The 13282-nt window shown below is 36.2% G+C and overlaps 1 protein-coding gene across 1 annotated transcript in view; it reads right to left on the bottom strand.

Moving 5' to 3' along the window:
* Nucleotides 1-9281: 9281 nt before the first annotated feature.
* Nucleotides 9282-13282, bottom strand: part of XRN1 (5'-3' exoribonuclease 1) — a 162173-nt gene continuing 158172 nt past the window's right edge. Inside the window, exons 38-42 of the mRNA XM_006895115.1 lie at nucleotides 11594-11707; nucleotides 11395-11497; nucleotides 10942-10980; nucleotides 10429-10589; nucleotides 9282-9626 (exon numbers count right to left, since the gene is read on the bottom strand). Coding sequence (XP_006895177.1) covers nucleotides 9282-9626; nucleotides 10429-10589; nucleotides 10942-10980; nucleotides 11395-11497; nucleotides 11594-11707 — 762 coding nt within the window. The remainder of the gene's footprint in view (nucleotides 9627-10428; nucleotides 10590-10941; nucleotides 10981-11394; nucleotides 11498-11593; nucleotides 11708-13282) is intronic.

The following is a 13282-nucleotide window of genomic DNA, read 5'->3' on the forward strand; positions in this document are numbered from 1 at the left end:
TCAGGAAGTGACCTCTGCTTGCGATCTTTGGCAGTGGACTACAGGAAGGACCCCTCACATTTACGGAGCATAGCCACACAGCAAACTTACTATTTTCTTCTATCGCTTTCTAATTTCCTCTCACTCTTCTCACAGGCAAGTTCTGGAAAAAGAATACCTTTGTTACACTGTGAGATAGCCAGTGTTGTAAGCTTAGCTTAGTTACTTGAAAAATGAATGACTCTTTCAAGTAATTCTATAGAAATCTGAGCCTGCATGGGGATTACAGGAGGAAAGGGGAGAAAGAACAGAATGAGAAGAGTGCCAGAGGCCCAGGTGTGACATGGAGACTCTAACTGCAAGCTGGATGGGTGGTGACTCAGAGGGAGAAACCTAGTGGTATGTGGATGACCCATCTCGTAGGTCTGAGCTACTGTGATCACTTGTCATCACCACTAACATTTGTAAAGCACTCGCTCTGTATTTGATGCTAATACATTAACAACACAAAGGTGTTTTCTTCCTTTAGGGAATGAAGGAACTCAGGTTTTGACTTGACAGAATTTGTCAATGTCTATGTGAAAATTACTTCTTTACAACTAATATAAGAGAGAGCTGGCATCTGGACAGTGAACTTCAGAATTTCTAATTCATGCTTGTTCAATTATGTTCACATCGTCTCAGTTAAGAGAAAGCATTAAGGTATATAAGAATATATGACTTAAGTGAATACTGTAATTGTTCTCTATATTGTTGCAAACAGACAAAAACAAACCACTTATGAAATCATCCTCAAGGCTTTAATTAAAATCTGTATCGCTTTTAACACATATAGATGTTTAAATTCAGTCAACGACTGTTTTACTTTAAAATCCATTTTTGCACAGCATTTGGGAGCCCATTTCATGCTAGAAATCTACAAATGTACAAGTTAACACCAGAATACATTTGGTGTCCATTCTAATGCATGTTTACAACACTTTATTTGGCGGACAATAATGTAAAGATATTTAAAAACCAAAAACTACAAAATGAGCACATAAAAGTATTCCCTTTTAAAATTTTAATAAAATACTGCTCTGTATAAGATCTAATGAAAAATTCCAGTTACTTATAAAATAGTTATATATATATGTGAGACAAGAAATTAATCAAGATGTATGTATAGATATGTTTGAATGCAACTTAATTATACTGCTTAAATTAACAAAATGTTGAACACTTTGATAATAACAGTATACTTACTATATATTAAACTGATGAAAATACTAAAAAAACAAACAAACCCTCAAACACAACAAAACCAACAACAATATCAAAAGCCCCAATTAGGTGCAAGGTGGGGAAAAGGATCCCAAATAGGGGTTGAGAGGAGATTAAGAAAAACCTAAAAGAGTTAAAGCAAATTGTGAACCAAATACTTCATAAGACACAGTATGAAAATTTGGCCTCAAATTATAAAAATATCTACAGTCTTAATTATGCTATCTGGGCAATTTAATAATAGGCCAATTACTGAAATCATTGAGAAAAATGGGTATACTGCTGGCAAAAGTGAATGTTTCAGAGTTTAAACATAAAAAATGCTACCTGTTGGAAACCACATTCTCCTCCACTAACTGCACTTTATATGGCTGAACGCAACGCATTGACTGAGCAAGACATTATTATTGGTGTACACACACACACACACACACACACACACACACACACAGTCTCACGTGCACTCACGCGCGTGCGCGTGCACACACACATGCGCACAGCTATGGCTTGCTGGTGCTCTTAACTATGAAAACAATAGTGTTGTTCTTTCTCTGAAACAGCTGCATTGTTAACTCAGGAAGTTCCCAGTGAAACTTATCCCTCTGACATCTGTTTTAACATGGTCTCACCGCTTGCTGGCAACAGATGGAGAGAGAGGTCTTCTGGAAATATTAATTAGGTCAGTGTGAATGATTTTTTGAGACAGTTAGCTTTATCTTAAGAAAGGAAGAAGCTGTGAACAAGATTGTTTCACTGACAGACTTAACGAGAAATACATAAACAACACTACAACTGCTTGCAATCACTGGGAAAATGGCATGCCAACTTCTGGGATTATTTCTACCCAAGGTAGACAAGGTCTTTCAGAGACATTTCATTCTTTCCAAAAAACAAACTCCTCTCTACAAGGAGGTGAACTTGGAAGCAAGATAAGAAATTGAGTAAGTTCAAATGTTAGGAAATCATACAACAATTATTTTAAGAAAATGATAACCCTTAGAACAACGTGGTTTACAAAAACAAAGATAAGACACCACCTACAATGTAGAATATCAGCTTGCTTTGCTAGAATACTGGGAAAAGCATTTAGTACAGGTTCACTGACACTGTGTTTATTAAATTTTCTCTTGGAAGTTTTCAGCTTTTGAAAAAGATGTATTTTCTCACTAGTTTCAGTGGAGCTTTGGGCAGCTGTAGCTATTTCAAATGAGATAATAACAACAGACTGTGTGATTTAGTAACACAAACAGAACAGTGATCCAAGAGTGCACAAAAACAAACCCTGTAACTTAGACCTGTCTCTCTGAAAAAAATCTCCTCCTAGAAAGAGATACTAGTTTGAAAAACAAAAAAAAGAGGAAACAAATATTTATCACCCTCTTTCTCATACAGAACAAACAAAACCTCCAATGTCCACTACCTAGCCGCCTGAAAAGCAAGGAAACACTTAAATCAAAACTAAATTCACACAGAAGTGATTTTAATTTTTCCACAGTTGCCAATATTTGAGACTACCTGATATTAAAAGCAATCTATCTGTTATATTACAAAACTGATATGACCAGATAGTGCAGAGAACAGAAAAGGTGGAGACTAGAAGGACCAATCTTCAGAATTCACTCATCTAACAGAGAAAAGTCCAACAGTTCTTCAGAGATGCACTAGATGTCTCGCATGGATCCAGTCTTCTCAAGACCATCATGATGTAAGAGGAGCTTCTGCCTTACATGCTCTGTGAGCAGAGTACATCTTCTCCTAACCTGGGTCTACTGGGGGAAAGAGAGAGAATGCCTGATCGCTATTTAGATAGTGTGGTGCTGGCTCCTACTTTATAATTCTGTTCAATCTTAATCCCTTAGACTAACATTCTTCAAAAAACAAATGAAAACACCTTTATTGCCTCTCCATAAAGAATTATCAGCTTGCTCTGCTGGAATACTGGCAAGTATTTTTATAAGTTCAGTGGCATTTGCTTCCTCAAATTTCTGAAGGGATTTCCAGAAATTAGCATATGCTGCTCCTTCCCTTGCATTTTCATAGTCACCCAGGAGTGATGACTGAGGTGATTCTTAAAAGCTGGCATTTGTGAGGTGAACAAACATTAAATGCAATAAAAGGTTAATATTATTGTCATACATTCCCTTCATATCCCCATAATATATATTTCCATTCCCCACCTTTTTTAAAAAATTTTTAATTTTTTCTAATTTTTATGTGTACCGTCAAATCGGATCTGACTAGTACAGGAGGCGTTTGCCTCTCTTCTCCAGCAGAGCATCGGGTGGATTTGAACTGCTCACCTCTGGGATTGCAGTACAGCTTCTTGCCACTAGGCCACCAGAGCTTGCCAATTCCCCCCCCCCCTTTTTAAAAGCAGAAAAAAATTGCCATACATTTGAAGGCCAAGAATGACAGGTGATATTTACAAATTTGGATATGGAATTTAGAAGAGAGTTTGTGAGGCAATAAGGATAAAAAGAGATTTATTTGGGCCTTATTACTCAAAAATCTCATAAAAACTAAAGCCTGCCCTCCTGCTTCCAACAAGGAAACATCTGGAACCACTAAACATGTGGACCTAAGAAATGAATAGAAAATAAAATCACAGAAACATCTATGACTATACAAGTGACAAATATAGAACATTTCATCTCTTTATACTAAAGGCACCACTAATATACAATTATCCTGCTAATATCTAGAAAGACTCTGAAATCAGCAGTGAGAGACATGAAACCATTTAGTTTAATACTAGCATTTTTTTAAAAAAACAGGCTACTTTAAACTGGCAACCAGAAAAAAAACAGGAGTAGCGATATTAATCTCTGAAAAAATAAATTTCAATGCAAAAACCATCACAAAGGACAAGGAAGGTCACTACATAATGATTAAAGGGTTAACAGAACAAGAGGACATAACAATAATAAATATCTATACAGCAAATGATACAGCTGCAAATATATAAAACATTAACAAAACCGAAAAAGGAAATAGACAACACCACTATGGTAGTGGGAGACTTCAATACACCACTCCTAAGAAAAGATAGAACCACCAGAAAAAAAACAAAGATGCTGAAGAACTAAACCACACAATAAACCAACTGGACCTCATAGATCTTTATAGTACAATGCACCCAAAAAAGGCACAGTACACCTTCTTCTCCAATGTGCATGGAACATTCTCCAGAATAGATCACATTTCAGGTCACAAGGCAAGCATCAATAAATTAAAAAAACATAGTAATAATACGAAACATCTTCTCAGGCCACAGTGCTACAAAATTAGAAATTCATTAATTTGGACGCTGAACAACACCTTGCTTGAACATGAGTGGGTAATAGAAGAAATAAAAAATGAAATTGAAAACTTTCTGGAAACAAATGACAATGAAAACATCAATTACCAAAACTGCTGGGAAACAGTCAAAGCAGTAATCAGAGGTCAATTTATAGTAATAAGCAAACACATCAAAAGGCAGGAAAAAATGACCATTGACTCTCTAACCCAACATCTCCAACAAATAGAAAAAGAACAGCAAGAAAACCCGGCACCCTCTAAAAAAACTGAAATTATAAAAATTATGGCAGAAAAAAATGAAATAGAAAACAGAAAAACAATTGAAACCATCAACAAATCTAGGAGTTGGTTCTTTGAAAAGGTCACTAAAATAGATAGACCCTTAGCAAAACAAAGGAAAAGACAAAAATAATGCAAATACAAGATGAAACGGGCAATGTCATAACAAACCAACTAAACTAAAAAGGCTAACATTGGAATATTATGAAAAACTATAGTCAAAGAAATAATGAAAACCTACAGAAAAGGAACAAATACTTAGAAATTCATACCCTATCTAAACTGATGCAAGCCAAAATTGAACACCTGAACTGACCCATTATAAAAGAATAAATTGAAAAAGGTAAGAAAACAACTTCCAGCCAAAACCAGCCCTGGACCAGATGTTTTTACAAGTAAATGTTATCAAACATTCAGAGAACTGTCACCAATTCTAAATAAAGTATTTCAGAAAATAGAAAAAGATGGAACTCTCCCAGACTCATTCTACGAAGCAAACATAGCCTTGTTATCAAAGCCAGGTAAAGACATCATCAAAATGAAAATATCTCTCATGAACATAGATGCAAAAATCCTGAATAAAACCCTGCCAATAGAATCCAATGATACATTAAAAAAAAAAAATTCACCATGACCAAGTGGGATTCATAACAGGTATGCAAGGATGGTTCAATATAAGAAAAACAATCAGTGTAATTCATCACATTAACAAAGCAAAGGACAAGAACCACATGATCCTATCAATTGATGCAGAAAAGGCCTTTGACAAAATCCAACACTCTTTCCTGATTAAACACTCAACAAAATAGGAGCAGAGGGGAATTTCCTCAACATAGTAAAAAAATATATACACAAACCTGAGAGCCAACACTGTTCTCAATGGAGAGAGATTAAAGGCATTCCCTTGGAGAGCAGGAACTAGGCAAGGATGCCTACTATCACCTCTCCTAGTCAATAGAGTAATGAAAGTCTTAGCAATAGCAGTAAGACAAGAGAAGGAAATAAAAGGTATCCAAATAGGAAAAGAGGAGGTAAAATTATCTCTCTATGTAGATGATATGATAGTATCCTTAGAAAACCCTCAAGACTCAGCAGGATAACTACTGGACATAGTTGACCAATTTAGCAAAGTGGCAGGATAAAAGATGAACATACAAAAATCAACTGGATTTCTCTATAGTTACAAAGAGAATACAGAACTGGAGCTAAAAGAACAGAACCCACCACAATAGCTAATAACAAGATTGAATACTTGGGAGTAAATCTAACTAGAAACACAAAGGACTTATTCAAAGAAAATTACAAAGCATTACTACAAGAAACAAAGAGACACCTGAAGAAATGGAAGAATATCCCTTGCTTATGGATAGGAAGACTCAATATTGTGAAAATGACAATACTATCAAAAGCTATTTACATGTTCAATGCAATCCCAATACAAATACCAATTCCATTCTTCAATGAAATGGAAAAGACAATCTCCAATTTCATTTGGAATGAAAAGAGACTCCAAATAAGCAGTTTTCCTTAAAGAGAAACAAAGTAGAAGGTTTCTCACTCCCTGAAATCCTACTACACTGCCGTGGTGGTCAAGACAGCGTGATACTGGTACAATGACAGACATCAGTGGAATAGAATTGAGAACCCAGAAATCAGCCCATCTACCTATGTTCAACTGATTTTTGACAAAGAGATGAAATCAGTTAACTGGGAAACAATAACCTTTTTAACAAATGATGTTGGTAAAATTGGAAAATTATCTGCAGAAAACTCAAGCAAGACCCACACCTCACTCCATACACAAAAACCACCTCAAAGTGGATGAAGGACCTAGGACTAAAACCAAGGACTATACACTTCATCAGAGAAAAGCTTGAAAGAACTCTAGAAGCCTTAATTCACACCATGGACAGTCTTGCAAGCATCCTGAAAAACCTACAACTAGGAGAGGAAAAAAAATAAATGAATGGGACCTTCTAAGAATCAAATCCCTATGCACATCCAAAAACTTCTGCAACAGGGTAAAAAGAAAAAAGCCATAGGCTGGGAAAAAAAATTGGTAATGATATGTCTGTTAAGGGACTTATATCTAGAATTTATAGAATACTCGAGCACCACAATGAGAAAGGTAAACAACCAATTGAAAAATGAGCACAGTATATGAACAGACACTTCACCAAAGAAGACATTCAGATAGTCAACAAGCACATGAAGAAATGTTCAAAATCTCTAGCTCTAAGAGAGATGCAAATAAAAACAAGTATGAGATGTCATCTCACCCCAGGAAGAAGAGCAAAATTTAACAGAAAAGCAAACAACAAATGCTGGAAAGGTTGTGGAGAAACTGGAAACCCTATTCACTGTTGCTGGGAGTGTAAAATAGTGCAACCACTATGGAAGGCAAACAGTATGGTGCTTTCTCAAAAAGTTGGAAATAGAAATACGATTTGACCCAGCAATTCCACTCCTGGGAATACATCCTAAATAAACCAGAACTGTCACCCAAGCAGATATATGCATGCCCATGCTTATTGCAATAGAAAAGAGCTGGAAACAACCCAAGTGCCCATCAAAAACAAATGGATAGAGAAGCTGTGGTATATTCACAGAATGGAATACTATGCTGCATTGAAAAACAAGGAACTCATGAAATATTGACCCTGGAGGACATTATGCTTAGTGAAATATCTCAGTCACAAAAGGACAAATACTGCATAATGCCACTGTTACAAAATAGGACTGACCTGGGGTTTGGGGGGAAACTAAGAAAAGGGGATAAATAATGTATACTGCATTGAAACAGAGGAGGGAGAGAGTTGTTTAAAAGGAATATATGATTAGGTATTATTTGTATGATAAGAGTCCAGAATAAGAGCTGCATAATAAAGTGGACTGGGGGAGGTGGACTGTATAACAATGAAAGAATTTCTTTTTCTTTTCAAAGAGAAAAGTGAACTGGATGGGGAGAGATGGGCAGGGAGGAAAATGTGCAGCAATGAATGAATGGAAATCCAAGTTCTGCATAAACTTTTATTAAAATATCAATGAAAAAAAAAATCTTCCTAGGGAAACAAACAAATAAAACAGGCTACTTTAAAATTATGGCACAGCTGTCATTACACTGAAGGAAACTAGACATAACAAGCAGCTCCATAGAAAGACTGTGGCTCCTACTTTTAAAAAAGTATGATAAGTTACTTCTTAAAAATATATTTCCCCCCAAACGAAAAGATAAATATATACATATAAAAACAAAGCCTCAGGTTCTGAGAAATTGTCATAACTTTTAAAATAATTTCAGCAGCCAGAGTTTGAAAAGCACATTCCATACATGATGTGCAAAGACAAAATGAGTCAGTGGACAGTTCAGCACAAAGCTGAGAATGTGGAGCTATGATGACACAGGCATTGTCCAGAAACCATGTACACTACAAACTAATGAATGATCGCACTTGCAGTACAGCATACCTAGGGATTTAAAAAACAGTCATAATTTCATCAATACCAGGAAGGATTACACACGGATCAAAAATGAAGTTCTCATAGGTTAAGTCAGTTAAAAGGTATGCCAAAGAAAAATATATTTTAATGAACAACAAGCTTGATATACTGTACTGAAATTTATTAAAAGAATCTATAATCACTGTACCCTGTGTATTTTGAAACTTAGTCTTATTAGAAATCATTAATGCTGGTTCTTGAATAATCTAAAAACTGTACTTACTCAAAGCTAGAATGCTATTTATAGTTCTAAGCAGATGGATGAAATGCTTTGATCAATATTCTAAAGTTGCTTTGGTACAAAATGTAGAATATAATAAAACTGGCAGCACCACCAGAAGTGTGACCATTTCACTGCGGGTCTAACTGACCCTCAGAGACAACAGAACATAAATCAAAATTCTTAGAAAGAAGAGCCGTTCTCTTGAAAATCTGTTACAACATTAAAAAGTGTGATAGAGCCCACAATCATGAAATAGTATTTAAGGCCCAATTTTCATGCTTCATTTATGTAACTACTCCTCAAACACAGTGTAGAAAATGGTTGGTTTTGATCCTTGTTTTGTTGGTTTTTTAAAAAAAATTAAAAAATATTGCTAAGATGTTCTCTAATTTTACGGTTTAGGATGCTTCTAAAGATGAGGACGATTGTTTGAGTGGTACATCTTAATGCTTAATCCATTGATAATATTTTAACATTAAGTTTTATATTTAGAATTTAAAAAAACACCTTTTTTTTGAGGTATAACTAATATTTGACTGCACATATTTAAAATGTACAATTTGATATACAGTCTTTTTTAAACAGCATGAAAAGTGCACAGCAACTAAAATATTAAAAATTCTCAACTGAAATATATGACCTTAAAATAGTTCATTTTAATTTCTATGAGGCATAGGTATGAGTATGTCTCATAAAACAGATAGGAAAGAAATTGATTGAATACCAAGTACCAAATTTATTCAGGTTTAGAAACTCCAAAATTGACAGCCAGCTTTCTTGGTTTTCTTCTGGAAGAATTTGGTGCCGATTTATGAGACATTGCTCGGTGGTCCTGGGGGGCAGCTGGCACTGATTTCTGATGTGGCACACGGCGGTCTTGGGGGGCAACTTCAACTTGAAAAGAAGGTGCAGGCTGAGGAATCTGAGAGGACTTTTTAGAGGCTGATGAACTCTCTTGTGGGGCCACTTTGGAGACACCAGAAGATCCTGGCTGGCTGGTCTGAGGTGGAGCAGCTTGAGAAGAACTCTGAGCCTCCTTACTCCCAAAGTTCTTCTTATTTGCAACTCTTTTCTTAGTAACCTTTAAGGAATCGAAGTAATGATCATTAATCAAAGAGGCAAAAAAGCTGGCATCAAGTCAAGTGATACCATAAAGCATGCTGCTAATAGGTTGATTTGTGCCTTCTACATACAATCTTCAAACCAAACCAGTAACTAAAAGAATTTAGTTATGTAATTTTCCGTAACTTAAAGAAAATTTTAATTCCTGATTTTAAGTCACTCTATGTTTGCAAAAATAGCATTATTATTTTATTGAATAATTGATGCCTTTGCCTTGTGGTGCCGGAGAAGAGTCTTGAACATACCAAGAAAACAAATAGGTCTGTCTTGGAGAGGGTGAAGCCAGGTTGCTCCTTGGAGTCTAGGATTTTGAAGCTCAGTCTCACATACTTTGGCCATGTGGCCAGGAGGGACTGATCCTTGGAGAAGGATATTAAGCTCCGAAGGGTTGAGGGACAGCACAGTCAAGGGAAACCCCAGATGAGATGGATTGATACAGTAACTGAGGCAATGAGGATAGGTATGCTGTAGTTAGTGAGACTTGTTCAGGACAGGGTAGATTCAGAGCTGCTGTATATAGGGTCGCTATGAGTCGCAGGCATCTCAATGGCACATAACAACAACAGGTATTAGTATTTATTAGACCACAAACAGCAGGAGAAGGGCCTGGGCCAGACCTTCCATCCAGTATTCTCAGTACGTGGCTTCGTACTGGGCTTCTAGTTCACAATGAATATGTAATTCTTGAACATACTAATTTTAATCAATAGTCTCTGAACTTAAGTTTGAGCAAGAAAAAGCATGTGCTTCCCAGGTCTCACCTGTAGAGGTATGAACTGATTGTGCACACCACTGGGGACGGGCCCCGGCATAGGCATGGACCCAGGATAGGAAGCGTGAGGGAAAGGCTTTCGGGCAACTGGCAACGGCGCTCCCCACGGCACTGCGCCGAAGAGATGAGCTGACGAAGGCATCATGTTGGCTGTTAAAATTCACAGAAAAGCTTTCTTGGAAAACTTTCTCATCAAAGCCTAAAACTTAAGACTTAAATATATTTTTAAGCAAAATTGATATTTCACTATAAAATTACTATAATTATTGCTGTTAAGAATCTTCAACTTTGAGAGCCCTTGACTGGTACTGTGGACAGTCTACAGAAGTTAACATGTCATTATGCTGTTTGGTGTACAGAGTTCAATTATACCATATATTGACTTGAGCTTTAAGAACGTCAGCAGTTTTACTAAAATAATAATTATAATTATAAAAAGGCCATGAGAGTTTCCTTAGAGACACAAAAGTCTGGGCACAAAAAGAAATCTTAAGGATCTCACCTGCCCCCAGTGCTAAGTTGTTACCATAAGGATCCCAGCCTAAAAAAAAAAAAAAGAATAAAAAAAGTTTTGAAATCTGACTATGTTCATACAATATGTAGATTGCTTTTCCTATTGTAATATTGGTAACGGAAGGATTTAGAATTTATATTTTGTCTTTATTGAGAGAGTACTGAATTAGTGGTTCCCATAACTGACTCGTAGGCAAGGCATTCAGACTCTGATGGGCTCAGGACCCACAAGTGCCACAGTGAAGGAATATGGTATTGATACTGGTATTGGTGACGAGCATGGTGTTTTTCAACGAATCTCCAGGCTCTGGCTTCTGGCTGAATTCTCAGAGTTTGCCCCTGAATGTGTAGGCATGTGGATCCATTTTTGGCTGCCTCACAATGTTTCTTATAAAGAATCTTCTACAAGTAACAACAAATACTGGGAAAAGCAAAATCTTACCAGCAGGCTGAGGAAAAACTGGAGGAATGGTTCCAGGTGGTACCAGAGGAGGATAATTTGGAAATATTGGTAGAGGCACAGAGACATTCACACCTAATGAGCTCTGCAAAAGCATTGAAACATTGTAAGACAATGCAATAAAAATATTCTGTACAGATTAAGAAAAAGGGAATTATGAGAGATCAAGAACTATTCTTACCAACTGCTGTAAAGCAAAAAAGGCAGCTTTCTCCTTGGCTTCACTTTCCGAGCGACATGGTGGTCCATGTACCAGTAAACCCGTAGACAGCCTCACCTGGCAAACTGTCATCGTCTAGGAAAGAGAACATGAATCTCTATGAAATGGTTTGTCTAGAAGTTTATTACCTTTGCTAAAGTTTAGTACAATCAAGCAGAACAATTTTGTTTGCCATTCTATAAAGAATTAAAATAAAGATTTGTCAGTTTACATTCTGAGTTGCCATGCAAAATTTCAGAACTGCTATCTTTTCTTTCATTGTTTATGAAATATAATGGAAAACTGTCTCAAGTTAGTTGAAGGGTCAAATACCCTAATCCTATCTTTTTTAAGCATTTTAATAAGGTCTGTCACCTTTATTATTATGATGATTATTTTTGTCTATACATTTTATTGGGGAAAAAAAGCCATCCTCATTGTTTTATAGCTTGCCTGCAGGAGTGACATCCAATTCCTAAACAATATACTTCTGGACACTGTATAAACTTTGAGAAACGATGACAGGTTTCAGGTCTTCTGTTCAGAGGGTCGCTATGAGTCAAACTTGACTAGATGGCAATCAACAACAACAAAATAGCTGCTTGCACAAAACAAGAGATGAATTCAGTAAGAACAATAAACACTGTATGGCCTGAAATACCTCTACAATACTGACTATCTGGCTCATTACAGAGAAAGATTGTGGATCATTTTTTTACAGTCTTCACTCATTAGCAGAAACTTTTCAAGTATGAATTTCTAAAATCTAAAATTCAGGCAGATTATATTTTTGCACATAAATTAGAACTCTTTATATTTTTACTTTACTTTTTTCTCCATGTTTAAAAAAAGATTTAAAAAACAAAACCATTACATCTGCCCCAAGGCAGTATCTCTACGAAATACTATCATTGTATTCATGCCTCCTACTTGAGGCTGCAATGTATCAAGAACTTGGACGTATGCATGAAAACCCAACTTTTCTGTAAACGTTTGTTAAAATAATAATTAAAGAAGAAAATATAAGAAGGAAAAACATTAAGAGGTGCTGGTTTCAGGTGTGCAGGGACCTCCCTTTCCATTCCTCTCTGTTTTCTTGTGAACCTAAATTCCAGAGCATTACCTGTACTCACGCAGCCCCTGTACAAGAAGCTATTGTGCCAATTTGAAATCATGAAAGGTCTGCATCACGGCTGTACCCTTTCACCATACCTATTCAATCGGTATGGTCAGTAAGTAACCTGGAAAGCCGAAGTCTACAAAAACTTGGCCATCAGAACTGGAGAAAGATAATTAACAACTTGAGATATGCAGGTGGTTCAACCTTGTTTGTGGAAAGTAAAGACAACTTGAAACACTTATTGACAAATACAAAGATTACAGCATTTTGTATAAAAACCAAAACCCTTACAGCAAGACCCGTAAGCATCAGGATACACAGAAGACTCAAGAGATTTCATTTTACTGGTATTCAAATACTCATGGAAGCAGCAATAAGGAATCAAATGATTCACTGCATTGCATACATTTCCTGCAAAGGCCTCTTTAAAGTGTTAAAGAGCAAAATTTCCACTTTGAGGACTAGGGTGTGCCTAACTCAAGCCAAATTACTTTACAATCACTTTATACACATTCTAAAGGTGGACAATGAATAAAGAAGACCAAAAAAAA

This window comes from Elephantulus edwardii, unplaced genomic scaffold (genome assembly GCF_000299155.1).
Source record: "Elephantulus edwardii isolate Elephantulus edwardi_28Jun2011 unplaced genomic scaffold, EleEdw1.0 scaffold00158, whole genome shotgun sequence".
Lineage (NCBI taxonomy): Eukaryota > Metazoa > Chordata > Mammalia > Macroscelidea > Macroscelididae > Elephantulus > Elephantulus edwardii.